At 46.6% G+C, this 21,608-nt stretch overlaps 1 protein-coding gene across 2 annotated transcripts in view; it reads left to right on the forward strand.

The window, feature by feature from the left end:
• DPYSL3 (dihydropyrimidinase like 3) overlaps nucleotides 1-21,608 on the forward strand; it is a 116,802-nt gene that overhangs the window by 85,514 nt on the left and 9,680 nt on the right. For both annotated transcript variants that reach the window (XM_040239765.1, XM_040239766.1), the window contains exons 4-11: nucleotides 1,394-1,558; nucleotides 3,369-3,430; nucleotides 4,505-4,585; nucleotides 10,706-10,774; nucleotides 14,522-14,642; nucleotides 18,480-18,636; nucleotides 19,331-19,472; nucleotides 21,302-21,472. In XM_040239765.1, coding sequence (XP_040095699.1) covers nucleotides 1,394-1,558; nucleotides 3,369-3,430; nucleotides 4,505-4,585; nucleotides 10,706-10,774; nucleotides 14,522-14,642; nucleotides 18,480-18,636; nucleotides 19,331-19,472; nucleotides 21,302-21,472 — 968 coding nt within the window. The remainder of the gene's footprint in view (nucleotides 1-1,393; nucleotides 1,559-3,368; nucleotides 3,431-4,504; nucleotides 4,586-10,705; nucleotides 10,775-14,521; nucleotides 14,643-18,479; nucleotides 18,637-19,330; nucleotides 19,473-21,301; nucleotides 21,473-21,608) is intronic.

The raw sequence follows: 21,608 nt of genomic DNA on the forward strand, positions 1-21,608 counted from the left end.
AACACACACACACACACACACACGTCTCACCTCACTGTCACAGTTTGGCTGTATTAGTTTTTCTGTTTAACAAAAATAGGGTTGTCTTCTGTTCACTAGTTAATATGTCATGGATGTCTTTCCATTCATTTATTTTTATTCTACTGAATTTTAAATGGACTTATGACATCCATTTTATGAAGGTATCACGATTTATGTATTTAAGCTTCCCTATTGTAAAACTTTGTTTCTAGCTTTTCACTTGCATAAATATGTGAATAGTGGCAAATATCCTGAGGACCCAGATTTTGTGTTCAGGCACATTTATCTCCTGAAGGATGATTTTTAGGCAGAAGAATAATTGTTGAGTTTAAGGTATGAAAAACATCAAGGATTTTGAAACACATTTCAAAATTGTTCTTAGGAAAGTTGTTCCAGGTCACACGTTCTCTCAACTGACATGGGGAGCAATTAAAGAGTCACATTTGTCTTACCCTTACCAGTGTTACTGGTGTAAACGTTATTCTTTTTAAAAATACTGTCCACTATGGCAGGTACTGCAAGAGTAGGTTTGGGCCTCAGAGAAACCGTATTCTTTTTATTTGTTTGTTTATTTAGCTTAGTTAGGCATCTGGCACCTTCCTTGCGGCACGGAGACTCTGCTGGTGGCTTGTGGGCTCACTAGTTGCAGTGTGCGGGCTTCGTTGTTCTATGGCATGTGGCTCTTAGTTCCCCAACCAAGGATCAAACCCGTGTCCCCTGCATTGAGAGATGGATTCTTAACCCACTAGACCACCAGGGAAGTCCCAGAAACCGTATCTTTGATGAGAAGTTTGCATGAAAATAAGATCTGTGGGCTAGGCATCAGGCTCACTTACCTGACACCAGCTCTTTCCTACAGCAATAGGCATGAAAATGTCACCGTCTTGTGACCTGACATAACTTTAAAGACCGTCCTTCTGCCCTTAGAAAGAAGGAGTCCCACTTTGAGCACTAGCAGTAACTCCCACAGTTACTGGTAATAATGGCACCTAGTAGGAGCTCATCAGTTGACAGCCAGCATTTATCGAGCACTTATATGTGCCAGGCATCATGTGAAGCCCTTTCCATGCTTTTTCCCATTTAATCTCTTCACAGACTTAGAGGCAGTGGTATCCCCATCCCCACTCCACATTGAAGGATGAAAAAAACCAAAGTTTAGAGAAGCTAGTCATTTGCCCAGGATCACATAGCTACGTAACGGTTGAATCATCAGCAACCACCATTGAAACCACCCAGGACCCCTTTCTGAGGTTAACCCTATGCTCAAGAGATAGAGACTCTGCCATCGTAGCTAAGCAAACAGGACAGACCTGTACAGAGGGGACCAAAGGCTGTGTTGGTGAGTCATCCATGTGGGGCCTCTCTTGTCCAGTTGACCACGTGGTGCCCGAGCCCGAGTCCAGCCTGACGGAGGCTTATGAGAAGTGGCGGGAGTGGGCCGATGGCAAGAGCTGCTGTGACTACTCCTTACATGTGGACATCACCCACTGGAACGACAGCGTCAAGCAGGAGGTGCAGGGCCTCATCAAGGACAAAGGTGAGTGTGGACACACCCTCCTCCTTTCTCCCTTGTCTGTCTTTCTCATGCTCTCCACTCACTAGGTTGCAGGGAACCTTGAGCGTGAATGCTGGATGGAGTGGTGCCTCTATGAACCAGGCACTTTATGCCATTCTGCTTATTCCTTACAGGATCCCCATGAGATAGGAATCATTATCTTTACAGATGGAGAACCTGGGGTTCAGAATAAGTAGCCCAGGATCATAGAGCTAGTAGGCAGTAGATCTCCCCAAAGTCCATTCTCTCAATCCCCATGCAATACTGCCCATTGTATAGATAGAGAAACTGAGATCAGGAGAAGTCACAGCTTGTACATATGCACTTAGAAACTGAGAAATTTTTAATGTCTATCATTTTTAGTCCAAATATCCAAACATCACTCTTATACAACAAGAGCATCCTCAGAAAAGGCTATTCTGCTGGTCAGCTGTTTCACACACGCACCAATCCCTGTACGTGCGACATGCAATGTACTGGGCATCCTAAGCGGGGCTGGAGGACCTGCGGGAGTAGGAGGAATGGCCTCTGCTGAATAGCCAGGGCAGAAGGAGGCAGACCTGTGCAGAGTGATAGGATAAGTGCCACAAGATGCAGACGATTGTCGTAACAATAATGGATAAGACTCATTATAATATATCTTAGTGCTAAGTCCTTGTACTATGATACTGGTATTAATACTAATGTTATAAAAAACGCTAATTTTATAATAGTTATCAGCGAGCAGTCTGGATGCAAAGGCCAGGAGTGCAGTGGAAGGCAGTGTGCTGGGATGAGGGGAAGGAATGACCTCTCAAGGAAGGAGCTCTCCATCCACTTCCCCCTCCCACCCTCAAACTCTGCCCAGTCCTGGCTGATTCAGAGGGTGAGGTTAACCTCTTCCCACTCTTGTGTCTCCTTCCACACCGTGCATCTCAACTAGGGTAGAAAAGTGAATGGATTTAATACTCCCGAGGCTTGTGAGAAGGGTCGTGTTGGGAAAACTGCCCTGAGTTGCACGCCTTTGGGTGGGGAAGTCCTCAGATTATGTCTGCTTTTGGCCTGGAGCACTGTGGGCTGAAGTGACCCTCATGGTTGGAGACCAAAGTTACTCTCCTTTCCTCAGCATGACTCTCTATTCCCCAGTCCTACCTATGTCCGTAAAATAATCTATGAATAGTGTATTTGGAGGGAGAAATTAAATGGCTCTTTCCTTTTAACCCTGATGACTTAGGTATTTAAGCCCAGGTTGAACCTTGATTTCTGCACATTAGCTCTGTTAGTTCCCTGGGGACTGGCTCTAGATCTCAGTTCTGTCTCAGACCCAACACCCTGCCCAGGCCTGGTGGAGAGCTGACATTCACAAAGAGCAAAATCAACTGATCCCAGGAGTTCAACCATATGCCAGTGCTAAGAGCTCTGCCTGTGTTATCTCTTTTAAAGTTTCCAACCACCTTATGAAGCAGGATGGTGCTTCATAATAATGGAAATTATTTTTCCATTTTACAGACGAGGAAACCAAAACTCAAGAGGCTGCCCTGAGCAGTGTTCAGGCTTGTTGACCCTCTGGGCTGGGAACAGTGTAGGGGGAGGCAGAAAAGAGGTGCAGAAGAAGAGACCAGACTGCTATGACGTCATAGGAATTGTCAGTTTTTCAGAGTAGAGGACATAGAGAAATGCTCTTGGAGGATGGGACATTTCCACTCTGCACTGGGTGGGGGCCTGTGGTGCTCTCAGGGCGGGAAGCACAGGATCCAACGAGATGATGACCACAATGTCCTCCTCCTGTCTCCCCTCCCCTCCTCTCTTGCAGGGGTGAACTCCTTCATGGTTTACATGGCCTACAAGGATTGGTATCAAGTGTCCAACACGGAGGTAACAACCCACCGTGTGTGGTTTGGGGTCTCTGGATGGGTTTCCTGTGGTGGCCGGTGACCTTGGCTATTGGCACGTGAGTCACTGTGGTTCGTGTGGGAGAACGCTGGGCAAGACAGCTTCTTGAAGTCCTCACCATCCATGCTACATTTGCAGTAAGGTAGCAGGCAGGGTGCCAGGGGCAAGGCAGACTGGGAGCTAGAATTTCCACTGGGAGCAACTTTCTCAAAAGGACAAGAGGAAGGGTGTGTCTAAATCTCCATCTACCCAACAAATTCTAAGCCTCTCAGGAATTCAGGGGAAGTATACATGCTCAGCCTTGCAGGATAAAGGAGGGCCATCTGCTCTTTGGGCTCATCATACCAGCTTGCCTTTGACTTTCTTCCTATGAAATGCACGGGGTGTGCTTGTTTTAGACAAACCTTAACTTCTCAGAAGAAATGCAAAACATGAATTCCCATACTTCCCAGCAAGGAGATGAAGCATGGTCTGCCCTGAGAGGCTAAGAGACAGAGATTTCAGCTTTTGAGTTTGCTCCTGGCTAGCTGCAGTGCCCATAGGGAGTGTTAAGAAGGATTTTGAAGCACTATCTGAACTTAGTGGGAAATAATTCCATTTAAATGGAGACAGTGGTGGGGTTAGTATCGCTTTGTTAGGTGTTCTCCCTGTCTGCCTAGGAGACGTGACGGGTTTTCCTTCCATAGACAGTTTCTGAGAGTTCGTAAAGTTCCTCTGGACTAGCTCTCCTCTTTGGCCTCTTCGGTGATGCACCTTTTAGTCTGTATGTCTGCCCTGGTCACTTATTTCCTTTGGTTGATCCCATTTATTTTTTTCTTTTAATGATTTACTTATTTTGGCTGCACTGGGTCTTAGTTGTGGCATGTGGGATCTAGTTCCCTGACCAGGGATGGAACTCAGGTTGTGTTCATTGGAGTGTGGAGGCTTACCTACTGGACCACCAGGGAGGTCCCAAACCCATTTATTTTAGCTCCCGCTCTAGTCATGGGCCCGTGCACGCGGTTAACTAAAAGCATGGTGTCCTAGGAAGGTAACAGAGCCTCATTTCTGTTTCAGCTGTATGAGATCTTCACGTGTCTGGGAGAGCTGGGGGCCATCGCTCAGGTGCACGCTGAGAACGGGGACATCATTGCCCAGGTAACACGGCACGGCTCCCTGCAGTGCAGGGGCTCCTCAGGCGAGCATCTATGTCCCATTTATTTTCTCATTTCTTCAGTGTTGCTGGAGCTCTCAAGCTCTAAACCCTCCTAAGCACTGTGCTAAAAACAGAACCTGGCCTCAAGGACTTCACAGTCTAGGAGGAGGAAGTATGACGGCAAATAGACAAGCAAGGGAGGAAGTATCAATCGAAGCGTTCTGGGAACCAGGGCAGACCTCCTGGCAGAGGAGGTTCTCACATTGGGTCATTTGGTGGGAGAGCATCGCTGATTCTGTTTTGAAAGTGAGTCCGAGCTACATGACACGCTCTGTCCTAAAGAAAAACTCTTTAAGACAGCATTTCTCAGAAGCCGGAAATCTGATCCAGGACTGCGTAACTCCTGGGCTTAGATAATGAAGAATTCGCGTCTTGTGGGGATCAGACGTCCCACTGGTTTCCTAGAAATCATATTAAGCAACCCGAGGAAAGAGTGATGAAAGCAAGACCCCAAGGCCCAAACTGATCATTTGTAAGGAAGTAGAGAGCACTTCTGTCTCCATCTCCTGGGGTGCTTAATGGGCTCAACGCACAGATGTGTCTCCGCCAGGGTCTGTTTATCTCAGAAGTGTTCAGGGTTGGCTTCCGCTGGGAGGAGGCGGCCAGCAAGGAGTGCCAGCTCTCTCAGTCCATTTGATAACATTAACAGCAAGAGCGCTTTATTCATTCTCCCTGAGAGTGCTCCCGAGTACTCTGCCAGGCACTAGGCTCTAGAGGGAGTCAGCACAGAGGCAGGCCAGCGCTCTTGAGTACTCAGGCTGTACTGTAGAGGTTGTCCGGGACGTGGCGACGTGGTCAGGAGGGGTGTGGGGGCACGTTGAGAAGCACCCTCATCTCAGCTTCTGCCACAGGTCCCGTTGGACAGCACTTCCTGCTGTGTGCCGGGCCCTGGTCAGAGCTCTTGTATGTTCCCATCCAGGTCTTCACCCAACCCTTTCAAGATGCCACCAGCCTCCCCCCGCTTCTATAGATGAGAACACTGAGGCTCTGAAGGGTGAGGTCACCAGCCCAGGGAACACAGCTAGTAAGTGGGAGAACTTAGTCTTAGCCTCTCAGGGGGTGTCCCTCCACGGGCATCTCTACCCGGAGAGAAGGTGCCCTCTCTACCCATCCAGCTGCAGGCTCCTGAAGAGACCAGCACTCGAGCTGTGTAGGCTGCAGCTGTCAGGCTTTCAGACTCTGAGTGTTGTCTCTCCAGGGGAGGAGGTGAGCTCAGTGTGCAGTCTCCACTCCCTTATGACCAACGAGGCTAATTAGTTGGGCCCCTGACAGCCTTCTCCCATGCCCCCCACACACCCAGATAATGAAGTCACTTTCCAAGCAGGCTCCAAATGCCTTGCTCCCATGGGAGGCATCCCAGAGGTGTTGGAGCTGTCACTTCTCTCCTCCCCATCCTCCAAGGTTTCAGGGCAGCGGCCAGATGCCCCAGTCCTCCCTCCAGATTCCCTCGCAGCCAGACTCCCTGCTTCTTCATGCTTGACTCTGTGGAGGCAGATGGGCTCCAACTCTCAGCCCCTTTCCAGCTTTCTCTGTGGCTTCTGAGCACAGAAGTGGCTCTGGTGTTCCCCGCCCCCACTCTTCCACCACCTTGGGCAGATCTGTTCTCCTCAGGAAAAGAATAAGGGTATTTTTCCCCCCATTGGAATGAGTTTCTCATGTGTGTCTATTAAATTCAGCTCGAGCTGAAAGATTTTATCACCTTCTTTAAATGGAGGCAGCTGCTGTGCTCAGAGCTTCTTGCTGCACTTTATGCGAAGTGACTAATGAGCGAGAAGAAATATTTCCTATGGGTACCAATAAGAGACGTTTTCAAAAGTTTCAACAGCATCTTTAGCCAATCATCCAAATACCTACTGAATGCCTACTATGTGCGAAGCCTTAGAGAGGGAAGGTGAAAAAGACAGGGTCCCTTTCTTCATGGAGCAACCAAAACTGTGATGTAATTATAGCAGTGATCAGTACCTCAAAGAGCCCACACATCCCCCACCCACATCAGGTGGCATCCATGGGCCTTTACACGCTATTCTTAACCATCGGGCTGTAGGGACCCCATGGTTTTGGGAATAGGTCATCCCAATGAGAACAGTGCTCTAGAATCAACTATGGAGCTTAAAGAATGATCTCTGGGATTCTCTGAGCTCCAGGGATCCTGAGTGGGGAGGTCCAAGTAGAACTTGGTCAAGTGTATCCTGGAAAAATTGGCTTGCTGATGGGAGTGCTCAGAGACCATTGCTTGAGCACGTTTCATCCCGTGCATTGTCCTAACACTTTTGGACAAGGTAGGAGTGAGAATGTTGTGTGAGACAGAAGATCTTTAGTTGAACATCTCATCCCTTGTGTGGCTTCACAAAGCAGTTCAGAGTCAAAACCCACCAGAGTTGGGAAGAAGAAATTGCATTCAGTCCAAGCTTTGATGGGAGGGGAAGAATGAAAAGTGGAGGTGCTTTGCTGGCAGTGTCAGCCTCTGACCTTTCGTCAAATTCTGTAGAGCTGGAAGCAGTGACCATTTTACTTCTCGTGGCTGCTTATAGTAAATGCATCTTCCTTCCTCCAACTCCCTAAAATATTTAAGTGAATAAAAACATAAAAAAACAAAAAGTGTTCTTTTCCAGGGAGAAGGAATCCCCTCCTTTCTAAGCGTCTCATAGTTTCTTGATGAGATACAGACTTGTTCAGCTCACTCCTCCCTTTATCTCCTGTGTCACCAGCACGAGGTTCCTAGGAACTGGCCTCAGTGCTTAAGCATGAATGTCTGCAAAAATGCAGCTCTGCTGCTGAGGACTGGTGCCAGCTCCAATTAACCTAGCCACCTGCTTCTTCCAGAAAGCCAGCCAAGTCTGAGGAACTTAGCCATCAGTGACAAGGGGTAGAGAGATCCACAACCGAGTTAAATAGAATTTGACCAAAAGGCTAAGTCAGGTAATGCTGTATTTAGAGGCATTATTTTGTCTGGTTAAATGCTGAATCTACTTATTGTAACCATCCATTTAAAGCATGAGTGTCTGAGGGGCTTATTAAAATGCATAATCCTAGATTCTAACTCATATATTCTGATTTGGGAGACCTGGGTAGAGCAGACATCTGCACTTTTACAACAGCAACTCAGGAGATTCTGATGCAGGTGGTGGGTGGACCATCTTTAGATTAGAATATTCCAGCATCACTTTTTCAAGCCTCAGTTCAGTTCAGTCACTCAGTCATGTCCGACTTTGTGACCCCATGTACTACAGCGCACCAGGCTTCCCTGTCCATCACCAGCTCCCAGAGCTTACTCAAACTCATGTCCATTGAGTTGGTGATGCCATCCAACCATCTCATCCTCTGTCATCCCCTTTGCCTTCCGTATTCAATCTTTCCCAGCATCAGGGTCTTTTCCAGTGAGTCAATTCTTACCATCGTGTGGCCAAAGTATTAAGAGTTTCAGCTTCAGCATCAGTCCTTCCAGTGAATATTCAGGACTGATTTCCTTTAGGATGGACTGGTTTGAATTCCTTGCAGTCCGAAGGACTCTCAAGAGTCTTCTCCAACACTACAGTTCAAAGGCATCAATTCTTAAGCACTCAGCTTTCTTTATAGTTCAACTCTCACATTCATACATGACTATTGGAAAAACAACAACTTTGACCATATGGACCTTTCTTGCCAAAGTAATGTCTCTGCTTTTTAATATGCTGTCTAGGTTGCTCATAGATTTTCTTCAAAGGAGTAAGCGTCTTTTAATTTCATGGCTGCAGTCACCATCTGCAGTGATTTTGAAGCCCCCCAAAATGAAGTCTGTCACTGTTTCCATTGTTTCCCCATCTATTTGCCATGAAGTGATGAGACCAGATGTCATGATCTTCATTTTCTGAATGTTGAGCTTTAAGCCAACGTTCTCTTCTCTCTTTCACTCTCATCAAGAGGCTCTTTAGTTCTTCTCTTCCTGCCGTAAGTGTGGTGTCATCTGTGGTTATTGCTATTTCTCCCAGCAATCTTGATTCCAGCTTGTGCTTCATCCAGTCCATCATTTCTCCTGATGTACTCTACATATAAGTTAAATAAGCAGGATGACAATATACAGCCTTGATGTACTCCTTTTCCTATTTTGAACTAGTCTGTTGTTCCATGTCCAGTTCTAATTGTTGCTTCCTGACCTGCATACAGATTTCTCAAGAGGCAGGTCAAGAACATTTCTCAAGAACATCTGGAATTTCATGGTTGACGTATTGCTGGAGCCTAGCTTGGAGAATTTTGAGCATTACTTTCTCGCATGTAAGATGAGTGCAATTGTGTGGTAGTTTGAGCATTCTTTGGCATTGGCCTTTCTTTGGGATTGGAATGAAAACTGACCTTTTCCAGTCCTGTGGCCATTGCTGAGTTTTCCAAATATGGTGGCATATTGAGTGCAGCACTTTCACAGCATCATCTTTCAGGATTTGAAATAGCTCAACTGGAATTCCATCACCTCCACTAGCTTTGTTCGTAGTGATGCTTCCTAAGGCCCACTTGGCTTCTCATTCCAGGATGTCTGGTTTTAGGTGAGTAATCACATCATCGTGGTTATCTGGGTCATGAAGATCTTTTTTGTACAGTTCTTCTGTGTATTCTTGTTACCTCTTCTTAATATCTTCTGCTTCTGTTAGGTCCATACCATTTCTGTCCTTGATCGAGCCTATCTTTGCATGAAATGTTCCCTTGGTATCTCTAATTTTCTTGAAGAGACCTCTAGTTTTTCCCATTCTATTCTTTTCCTCTATTTCTTTGCATTGCCCTGAGGAAGGCTTTCTTATCTCTCCTTGCTCTTCTTTGGAACTTGGCATTCACATGGGTTTATCTTTCCTTTTCTCCTTTGCCTTTTGCTTCTCTTCTTTTCACAAATGCTTGTAAGACCTCCTCAGACAACCATTTTGCCTTTTCGCATTTCTTTTTTCTTGGGGATGGTCTTGATCACTGCCTCCTGTACAATGTCACAAACCTCTGTCCATAGTTCTTCAGGCACTCTATCAGATCTAATCCCTTGAATCTATTTCTCACTTCCACTGTATAATCATAAGGGATTTGATTAAGTCATACCTGAATGGTTTAGTGGTTTTCCCTACTTTCTACAATTTAAGTCAGAATTTGGCAATAAGGAGTTCATGATCTGAGCCACAGTCAGCTCCTGGTCTTGTTTTTGCTGACTGTATAGAGCTTCTCCATCTTTGGCTGCAAAGAATATAATCAATCTGATTTTGGTATTGACCATTTGGTGATGTCCATGTGTAGAGTCTCCTCTTGTGTTGTTGGAAGAGGGTATGTGCTATGACCAGTTGTTCTCATTGCAGAACTCTATTAGCCTTTGCCCTGCTTCATTCTGTAATCCAAGGCCAAATTTACCTGTTATTCTTGACTTCCTACTTTTACATTCCAATCCCCTATAATGAAAAGGCATCTTTTTTGGATGTTAGTTCTAGAAGGTCTTGTAGGTCTTCATATAACTGTTCAACTTCAGCTTCTTCAGCATTACTGGTCGGGGCAGAGACTTGAATTACTGTGATATTGAATGGTTTGCCTTGGGAATGAACAGAGATCATTCTGTCGTTTTTGAGATTGCATCCAAGTACTGCCTTTCGGACTCTTGTTGACTATGATGGCTACTCCATTTCTTCTCAGGGATTCTTGCCCACAGTAGTAGATATAATGGTCATCTGAGTTAAATTCACCCATTCCTGTCCATTTTATTTCGCTGATTCCTAAAATGTCGATGTTCACTCTTGCCCTCTCCTGTTTGACCACTTCCAAATTGCCTTGATCCATGGACCTAACATTCCAGGTTCCTATGCAACATTGCTCTTTACAGCATTGGACTTTACTTCCATCACCAGTCACATTCACAACTGGGTATTGTTTTTTCTTTGGCTCCATCTCTTTATTCTTTCTGGAGTTATTTTTCCACTGATCTCCAGTAGCATATTGGGCACCTACTGACCTGGGGAGTTCATCTTTCAATGTCCTGTCTTTTTGCCTTCTCATACTGTTTCATACTGTTTCAGGCCTCAGTTGAGCTCATATAAAAATTGTTCTCTATTCTTTTCTCATTCTAGGAGCAAACCCGGATGTTGGAAATGGGGATAACTGGCCCAGAAGGCCATGTACTGAGCAGACCAGAGGAGGTAATTTTCAGGAGCATGGGGGTGGGGGGGTTGGGGGGGCAGGGAGAGAAGTAGGAGCAGTGGAGGCTCTTTTTCTTTTTCTCCTGGAAGCAGTGCAACATAGGCATGGTATCTGTTGATTTGTATATGGTGACAAGGACATCCAGGTACACGTTTCCCACATGTAAGATGTATGCTGATTAGCATCACTGCTTAAGAGCTGAAGAGTGAATGAATGGTTACTAGTGGCTGATTGGACATGTCTGGGCTGTCAGCAACTTCAGTGGCTGGCACAGGCCCAGAGCTGGGAACTGGCTACTATGCCTGAGAGCACATTGGCTTTCAGAGACCAGCCTGGCACCTGGAGGGAATTCCAGGCCCTCTGTGTCAGTGAAGTGAACCCTTTCCTGTTCTATCATTCCAAGCCTGGCATCCTGCAACAGGTAGGAGATGGATAAAGAAACAGTGGTACATATATACAATGGTACATATATACAATGGAATATTACTCAGTCATAAAAAAGAAGGAATCTGAGTGAGTTCTAGTGAACTCACTAAATGAATGGATGAATCTAGAGCCTGTTATACAGAGTGAAGTAAGTCAAAAAGAGAAAGACAAATATCATATATTAATCATATATTAGTATACGGGTTTTAGAAAAAAATGGTATTGATGAACCTATTTGCAGGGAAGGAATGGAGATGCAGAGGTAGAGAATGAACTTGTGGACACGGCAGGAAGGAGAGGGTGGGGCAAATGGAAAACGTAGCATCGGCGTATCCACACCACCATGTGTAAAATAGATAGCTGGGGAGGAGTTACTGTATAACACTGGGAGCCCAGCCTGGCATGCTGCGATGACCTTGAGGGGTGGGATGGGGGGAGGAGAAGGAAGGGATGTATATATAGTTATGGCTGATTCACGTTGTACAGCAGAAACGCACGCAACATTATAAAGCAATTTTATTTCAATTAAAAAAATTTTTTAAAGACAGATAGGAGAAGGAACCACAACCAGAAATCACAGTATTCCCATTGTTCATCTCTGTTAGAATCTTTTTAGAGAAAGAAAATGTAGCGCACGTAGAGAAAAGTATTCCTGTCCTAAAGGTGCAATGGATTTTCCCAAACTGAACACACGCAGTCACACAACTACAACCCAGCTGGAGAAACAGAACATTATCAGCACCCTAGAAACTCCATGTTTTTAATGCTGTTTTTGTTGTTGGTTGAAATAATGTGTAATTTTGTGATCAAGGCTTTGGTCAAAGTGTTCCTGACAAGTCTGTCTCCTGCATACCAAGTCCCTTCTCTGGGATACTTGCTTGTAGCTAGCGTTACGCTCATTGCATATAACAGAGATCAATGTCCTTTCCCTGGTCTGAGTACTGGCTATTACTGTTATGTAAAGAAGCTCAAGAGAGATGAAACCACTGGCCATCATGCTTGAAGGACTGGAAAACACCCAGTGTGAGCAGGCCAGGGTGATCAGCAGTTTGTGCAACTTTTCTTAAATGCTGGTCACTGTGGAGATGTGCTGGCAAGACAGAGTCCTACAGCAGCAGCCAGGGGATTTCTGAGCAAAGTCTATTTTTGTTCCTTGGTTTGTTTTTCCAACCCCCCCATCCCACCCTTCCTCCCTGTTCCTGTCTCCTTTTTAGTAAAAAGCCTCTCAGCCATAGATCTCCACAGCCCTGGAAGCCCTTGTGGGTGAAGCTGGAGGGTGATGTAACCTTCCAAAGATAGTCGTGTTGTCAAGGTGCTGAAAACCCTGCAGTGCTCGGGGTGGCCGGGGTGGGTCTGGGGCCGATGAGATCAAAAAGGCTGGGCCCGTGGTCATGGGGGAGCTGAAGTGGTCAGCATAGGCACGAAGAAGGAGGCCTGGGCATATAAGGAGCAGCCCATCTTGAGTTCAAAGCACACGTGGAGAGCATCTTGAGTGATCCTGTTCAGAGAGCTGAAGCCAAGCTCAGAGATAGCTCCTGTGATGTCTGGGTGCTTCAGGAAGGTGGCCACAGTCACTTGTGCTCCGGGCTCCAGGATCTCGATCTTGCCACATGGAACAGAAAGCAGCCTGGAGGAGGCTAGCTGGACCAGCCAAGTGCTTAGAATCTGTTTGCTAAGCCGCACCCACAGAGGGCAGTGACTGGTTTGCATTATAAAAGTATTAAGCATCTATCTGAAAGCTATTTTGATATTTTTTAAAGTGTTGGGCTGCATGGCTAACCAGACTGTCATACTTATCCAAAAAGAAACTGTTGCCAATTGAAAGGAAGAATGCCAGCATGTCTGCTTTGGGCTGAATTGGACTAATTCGGGTTTTCGGTAGTAACGCAGGCTCTCTCCCTCTGGTCAGAAGCTGTCATCGGCCATACAGCCAAATAGCCAGCCTTCAGGGAACACTTGCCTTGTTCCAGGATTGGGCCTTACAGGATTGCCTTACAAGGATGAACTATTTTAGTCCTCTCAATAGCTCTGTATGTCAGGTCCTATTATTATCCCCACTTCACAGACGAGGAAACTGAGCCTTTGGGAGGTTGTGTAACATTCCTGAGGTTACCCAGCTTCTAAATGGCCGACTCAGGACTTGGACCCAACTCATGAGAAGAGGCCAAGCTCTAAGATCCTGCTTTGTTAATAGAACAGGGGAAGATTCATTATTTTGTACTTATTACAGTCAGTTGTGTTGGTTGGCACGTTCAAAAACATGACTTCTACATTAGGGTGGGCTGGAGAAGATCAGTAATAAAAAAATCTTGGAGTTGAGAAGCCTGGGGACGATTAGTATAAGAAACGCCTGCAAGAACTGACCCATTGCTGACCATCCAGGAAAGGATTTAATACCTAGTAGCCTTCACTGGGGAGAAGGCAATGGCACCCCACTCCAGTACTCTTGCCTGGAAAATCCCATGGATGGAGGAGCCTGGTAGGCTGCAGTCCATGAGGTTGCTAGGAGTCGGACACGACTGATCGACTTCACTTTGACTTTTCACTTTCATGCACTGGAGAAGGAAATGGCAACCCACTCCAGTATTCTTGCCTGGAGAATCCCAGGGACGTGGGAGCCTGGCTGGTTTCTGTCTGTGGGGTCGCAGAGTCGGACACGACTGAAGCGACTTAGCAGCAGTAGCCTTCACTGGGGGCTTCCCAGGTGGTGCTGGTGGTAAAGAACCCAGCTGCCAATGCAGGAGATGTACGACATGCAGGTTTGATCCCTGGTTTGGGAAGATCCCCTGGAGGAGGGCATTGCAAGAGAATTCCTTGCACAGAGGAGCCCGGCAGGCTACAGTCCATAGGGTTGCAAAGAATTGGACATGACTGAAGCAACTTAGCATGCACACAGGCAGCCTTCGCTGGTTATTTATACATACTGCTTTTGGGGTTATGTTTTGCCCAGGGATTCTGTCCTGGGCAGATTGGGGAGCAAAGGCTTCCATTATGTGTGGCCCTTGTGATAATCACAGGAAGAGGAGAGAAGAGGCCATTGATGCAGTGCCCACTCTGGGCAGGCACTGCTTTCACCTAACAGTCCCCTGCTTACACACCCTGCTGATCTCCACTTCCCAGGAGAGGGGCGGGCTCTCAGATGCCCAGTGAAGGGACAGAGTTGGAAGCCACAGATCTGAGGTTTGGATCCAGGGTGTGGAGCTCCAGGTCCTCAAGGCTTATAACCTCTGTTTGGCACTGCATTCTCAGTCTGTGGACGCTGGGGGTGGTGCTTGGAGACAGCCCTGTTCCCTTTGACTCCCAGGGATTGTTTCTTGCAGCTGGAAGCTGAGGCTGTGTTCCGCGCCATCACCATTGCTAGCCAAACCAACTGTCCTCTCTACATCACGAAGGTCATGAGCAAGAGTGCGGCCGACCTCATCTCGCAAGCCAGGAAAAAAGGTGACTTGGGCTCCAGAGACCTCAGAACCCTGAAAGAGCCGTGTGACTCCTCTCCCAGCTGTCCTGTATCAGCGGTGCCTGTTTGGCTCATTGCTCTGCTCTCTGGGAAGCCCCTCATCCTTGTTAGTCCGTTGGATCCTTTCTGCATCCTATGTGGATGGCAGGATCTCAGGGTTTCTTCTACTTGGCAGATGAGTAAACTGAGGCGCAGGAAGGGTAAGTAGTCTGCCCAAGATGATACAGCTTGCATCTGTTCTTCGGAGAGTTGCTACATTTTTTTCTCCCTGTGATCTTTCACTGTCAGTTCATATTATCTGAACTTTATAAATGGACATATTAGTCAGGATTATATTGAGTGCAGCAGTCAGAATCCCAGCCAAACGGACTTAAACAATTATTGGCTGAAGGTGTTTTAGGTGTGGCTGGATCAAGGGATTTAAAAAATTATATTATGGCTCTGTCACTCTTACGCCTTTCTGGACTCTGCTTTCTTCTCTTTTGGCTTTATCTTCAGTATGAACAGTGACAAGAATTAATGCTAAAAGCTGCTGTTGTCCTCCACAGTTGGTGGGGGCATGATGAAGGAGTGGAGAATGTCTTTTCCAACAGCTCAAGCAAAAGTCCCCAGAAAGACTGCCATTGCCTTGGCTTGGGACGTGGGTTCATCTCTGAACTGGTATCTGCTCCTGAGATGGTGTAATTGGCCAGGGTTGAGGGGAGGGAGTGCAGGGGTGCCCAGCCCCTGAGCCATGCAGGTCAGCACAAGTTATTTCAGAGCAGGTGTTGAATGGGTCTCCATATGATATCCAGCTACGGTATGGCTGTCATGACCCCAAGCTCTGTAATCCAGACCTTCTGATGTCTGCTTCCTTCCTCCATGGCTGTTAACTTTGCTTCCTGTGCTCACCTTGTGCCAAGCTCGAGTTTATCTTCATTTCAAAGGTTGGTTTCTTGCTCTCTGTTGTTGTCCTTAGTGGCACCTTAATGGGCCCACTAGTGAACAGAGTGGGTTGAGACCTAGGGGCCGTAGGGGTTTTTGTTTAGTTGCAAGGGAGGATTTCCTAGGCCCGGCTATACGATCATGCCCGCCGTGTGCCGGTCGGGAGACCCACGATGAGTGACTCATTTCCCAAACTCAGAACTGGTCTGTGAAACTCCACATGTGAGTGTCTGAGGGGGATAAAAATAGTCCCAGTTGACTGACGGCCGAGTGTGTGGCTGCCCGGCCTTCCGGCCCAGGAGACCCTTTTCTTCTGGGAGGGGAAGCTTCCTAATTGCTCCAACAGCCTTTCTAGCTGGCTGATGGGGCACTGCCTGCCTTACCCTGCTCACAGGAAGCCTGCTGGTTCTCCCTCGGCTTCTAAGTGTCTCCATATGATACGGCGTGGCTGCTTCATTGGGTATGAGTCATCGGGACAGAACCAGGAGCAGTCCAGTGCTCCTTACCCAGTCTTCAAGAAGGGAGAAAAAGGAAAAAGGAGAAGGGATCCCTGGTAGTGGGGACTACTGTGCTTCCAGTGCAGGGGGAACAAGTTCTATTCCTGGTCGGGGAACTAAGATCCCACCTGCCATGGAGCCAAAAAGAGAAGGGAAAAGAGAAGTTCATGGAGGACACCCGCACACATCTCCCCCTGGCCACCTACCATCCTCACCCTCTTGTGCCTTCTGCTGGTGGCTACATCCAGCCTGGGACCTATTCTTGGATGACCTGGGGGCTTCAAAGACAGGGTGTTTCAATTGTATGCTGAGTCTTGTTTTAAATTTCATGTAGAAAAATTCTTCACCCTTAGCCTTTTGGATCATGACTCTAGCAAGGAGAACTGGTACAGCTTGGTCTCCAAGGTGGAAGGAAGGCATCATTTTAGTGATGAAAGACTGGCTGCTGAGATTGAAGCCAGTAAACATGTCATGAACTGTTATCCTCAGGGAAAGTCAGGAGCATTCAGAGCGAGAAGACAGAGTATGGCAAGATTCATTCTTCCCTCTGGACCAGAGGAGTTTAAGTCCTAGGGTGTTTAATCCCCAAGTGCTCTGTAGCATGTCTGCCTGGCTGCTCAGAATCAACATTAGGAATTTCAGTTTAGTGAGGACCAACGCTATGCCTTGCACTGAGAGAACTACTTCAAAGGTATTGTCACGTAGAACTCATGAAGGACCCTGAGAATTTGGCATTTGTTGTCACCATTTTTCCAGTGAGGAAATTGAAGCCTGTCTTGTCCAGAATCTCCCAGCCGGGAGAGGTGGACTCCAAAGCCAGTTGTAAATTATAATCTTTGCTTATTCTAGTCTTCCGTCTAAATATAGTCCAAAGGGAGAGGCGTCCACGTTTAAGTTTTTATTTCTCTTAATACTATTTGAGGGCTTGCTTTTCATTTTTTCATGTCTTTGTTGCTTTAGTTCAGTAAATATTTTTGGAGAGCCCTTGAAGTTCTCATTGGTCCTGTGTGGATCCTTCTCACTACCATCCCAAGGAGCAGGACTATCTTGTGGAAATCATTGCTGTTGCTTCCTTATTTTGCACGTGGCAGACATTGCAAGTCAATCATGAGTGTTCTCTAGTGAGACCAGAGCATATTTAGAATTCTTCCCAATACAGGCAACCAAAACCATTTGATTGGAGTTGAAGCAAGGCAAAACCTGTAGTCTTGGCCATAGAGCTTTCTTAGATGTCCATTTTGTGGGGAATCTGAATGTGGAAGACGGAGCACCAAACTCCAAGAAGCCAAGGGCTGCACCAGCATCTTTAGCCCAAGAATCTGGCACAAAGACACTTGGTACCAACCCACCCTCTATGAGATGGCATTTCCCTTCTGTATCACCATCCCTTCTTTAAGAAGCTCAGCTGCGGTCAGTATGTGTTCCAATATCCTTCCTCCTGTCTTCTGGTTTGGGCATTTCAGCCCCACATTCCAAAAACAGCCTCCTAGAAGCCAGCCTCATCTTTGCTGTGTCCCAGGTTGTTGGGTGTCCTTGAGCAAATTCCCTTGTTGCCATAGGTTAAGGAGTAACAAACAGGATGGAAAAAAAGATCATGAGGCATGTCATCCTTGGGAATGGGTTTTACTTTGTGGAGCCAAAATGTGTCCACGCAGCAGCAGAATCTAGCAGTTCCCAGTGACGTGGGCACATATGGGGCTTTGGACTCTTACAGTGGAAAGGAGTATGAGGCATAAAGAAATCACTTTTCCTTAGCATCTCTCAAGTGCCAGACACTCTGTGTATGCCAAACCCTTCATTTTCACAAGGCTGGGAAGTAGAATTGTCTTATGTGATCAATTCCAGGACTGATTTATTCCACATTTTCACATTCCTGAAATGGGGATGAATCTTATAGTTAATGTATATATTTTTTCTTTTGCTTCAAATTTTAATTTACCTCAAAATTTGAGAAGAAATGCTGCATTTTGTGGGGCTTCCCAGGTGGCTCAATGGTAAAGAATCTGCCTGTCAATGCATTCAATCCCTGGGTCAGAAAGGTTTCCCTGGAGAAGGAAATGGCAGTCCACTCCAGTTTTCTAGCCTGGAAAATCGCATGGACAGAGGGGCCTGGTGGGCTACAGTCCATGCGGTCGCGAAGAGTCAGACACGCCTGAGCCTTTGAGCAGGAGTGCATGCTGCATCTTGCAACCAGTGGCTTCTACCAAATACAAATGGTTCCCATTTAGAAGACAGAAAAGCAAAGGCTTAGAAAAGCTGGGAATGTGCACTTGAACCCCACCTGCCTGACTTCAAAACCACATCTTTGAGAAGGCTGAGTAGGGGCCATGATTATCTAAGCCCGTCCCAGGGCAGCACATACAGTATGCAAACCCATTGTCTCTCACCCACCCCTTCCAGGAAACGTGGTCTTTGGTGAGCCCATCACTGCCAGCCTGGGCACGGATGGGACCCATTACTGGAGCAAGAACTGGGCCAAGGCGGCTGCATTTGTGACATCCCCACCTCTGAGTCCTGACCCGACCACTCCAGACTACATCAACTCCTTGCTGGCCAGGTTGGTGCAGAATGACAAGCAGTGGGTGTTGCGTGGAGACATCTTAGGGCCAATGGAATGAAGACCAGGGCCACCCATCCATCAGCTAGACTAGAGTCTGCAGTGAGAAAAGCACATCGGGAATTCCCCTGCAGTGCTGAGTACAGACAATGGGCTCTCCGCCAGTGTATTTTAAAAGATATTCTAGTAATCATTTTAGTAATGGTAACAGCAGTTAATACACATTGTATGCCAAGCACTAGGGTGAGATTACACATGTAATCTCAATGTTCCTTACAACAAACATCACCCTGAGTGAGGAACTATCATCACTGTTTTACAGATTGAGCAACTGGAGGTCCAGGAGACAAAAAATCACTTCCCTAGTTTTAACAGCTGGTCATGAGGACCACCGAACCAAAACTATAGGGAGACTCGTTTGCTGCTGCCCTCTATGGATAAGTCCCATCACTCGTCTGGGTCCCTTTTTTACTGTTACATAAGAAGTGATCTAATCCACTCCCTTCATTTTCCAGATGGGATAACTGAGTCCCAGGGAGTGAAAGAAATCACCCAAGGTCATAGTTGGCAAGAGGGAGGGGAAGGATTTCAAACTCAATGCACAGCACTCCACATCCTTATCCTAAACCCTTGTTTCTGGGCCCCTGGGGAGCCTCTAGTCTCCTTGTTCACATGGATCTCTTTCCTCGGCCAGTGGAGACCTGCAGCTCTCCGGGAGTGCCCACTGCACCTTCAGCACTGCCCAGAAAGCCATCGGGAAGGACAACTTCACTGCCATTCCCGAGGGCACCAACGGTGTGGAGGAGCGCATGTCTGTCATCTGGGACAAGGCTGTGGTGAGGATGGAGGTCACACGAGGGCAGCTGAGGCCAGATCAGAGTGTCCTGCTCCTTGCTCCTGTTCACCCCTGGGGGCGCTGGGTGTGCAGATGAGGCCTCATACCTGCCCAGTTATCTCTGGAACCAGGTGGTCTGTGAATGTACCTTCTAGAGTGATGAGTCCCGAGGGCTGGGTTCTGTGGAGACCTCCTAGATTGTGAAGGACTACGAATCAGTGGTGCTAGTGGTAAAAAATCAGCCTGTCAACGCAGGAGATGTAAGAGATGCGGGTTCGATCCCTGGGTTGGGAAGATCCCCTGGAGAACAGCCTGGCAACCCACTCCAGTACTCTCACCTGGAGAATCCCATGGACAGCGGAGCCTGGCGAGCTACAGTCCATAGGGTAGCAAAGATGACTGAAGCAGCTTAGCATGCATGCACATGAACCAGAAACATATCCTTCATCTGATGGTACGAATAAAGGATTGGCTATAATCCTTTGACATGATAGGCAAGGGGTCTATGACCAAGACTCAAGTCATTTGCTCACCAAGAATGCCCTGCACTGGGCTGTGTGGTCATCCAGAGTGTGCAGGTAATTGTTAAAGTCTTCTGGCAAATTGGTGTGGTTTTACTTTCCTTGTTAACATCACAGAAGCTGACAAAAAACATAGTCATGCAAATGAAGTCACTTCCTAAGATTTGACTGACCTTTATAAAACTCGTTATTAAGTTGATCACTTCCTTCTGTTTTATTTAAAAAATCCTAGACACTCATTTCAGAGCCAAATAAAATACACATCTACACCATGTAATCGTAATCCGTTTCCTTTTTTTTTTCCCCCCTTCTTGGTTCCCAAATTCTTCTTTCCTTACCCAAGCTTTCTGTTTTGAAAAGGGGGAAAGTATAAATATTTTTGTCTCTTCTCATATAAACTTAGGTTTTTTTCATCTTTTTGTACATTTTTATGTATTTATGAGTGTTTGTGTATATATATTTATTTTGGCACTATCTGGAACTGCTAAAAGGTAATGCATATCTTAAAATTACTCACATGATACCTGCTGAATAAAGAACACTTGGAAACCAAAGAAAAGTTCACACATTAAAAAAAAAAAATCAATCAAAATTCCATAACCCAGGGATAACCATTGTTTTCAATTGGACAAGGTTCTTCCATATTTATTGGGTGCCTATGCAAATAGAAATATCTAAAATATGGGCTCACAGTTACATTTGCTTTTACTTTGAAATCTCTATAATCCCTTCTGGAGTTAGAAGGGATAAATAAGTAAGTAAATATATGTACATATCTGGAAAAAACATGCATACTTCCAGAGCAGTAAATTCCATCCTAAGCCATGCAGCCATGCATTTGTCCATTTTGTCTGGGTGATCCTGACAGCCCAGAGCTACAGCTGATTCTTCTGTAGCTGGGGTAGACTTCTGTGCTCACCACTTCTGAAGCCCCTCTTTGTATTTCTGGGCCTAAGCCCACCCAGTGAGCTACAGAATCATTGGAAGGACTGATGTTGAAGCTGAAACTCTTAATACTTTGGCCACCTGATGTGAAGAGCTGACTCATTTGAAAAGACCCTGGTGCTGGGAAAGATTGAGGGCAGGAGGAGAGGATGAGATGGTTGGATGGCATCAGTGACTCAATGGACATGAGTTTGAGTAAACTCTGGGAATTGGTGATGGGCAGGGAGGCCTGGCGTGCTGCAGTCCTTGGGGTCGCAAAGAGTTGGACACGACTGAGGGACTAAACTGAACTAAACTGTGGTCACCCTGCTCTGAACTCAGAAGCCCTGGAAGGACCATTTTGTGTGTGTGTGTATTTTTACAGGCCACGGGGAAAATGGATGAAAACCAGTTTGTGGCCGTGACAAGCACAAATGCTGCCAAGATTTTCAACCTGTATCCTCGCAAGGGAAGAATATCCGTGGGCTCTGACAGCGACCTGGTGATCTGGGACCCAGATGCTGTCAAGATTGTCTCTGCCAAGAACCACCAGTCGGTATGGCCTGAGTGGGTGGGCGTGGAGTAGAGTGGGGACCATGGGTGGGGAACCGGGACAGGAGAGATGTGAGTTTGTGGTGATCCAGGGTCATCGGGCGAGGATGTGTTGCAATAACCAATCATCCTGAATTCCC

Source organism: Oryx dammah, unplaced genomic scaffold (assembly GCF_014754425.2).
Source record: "Oryx dammah isolate SB20612 unplaced genomic scaffold, SCBI_Odam_1.1 HiC_scaffold_5, whole genome shotgun sequence".
In the NCBI taxonomy this organism is placed as follows: Eukaryota; Metazoa; Chordata; class Mammalia; order Artiodactyla; family Bovidae; genus Oryx; species Oryx dammah.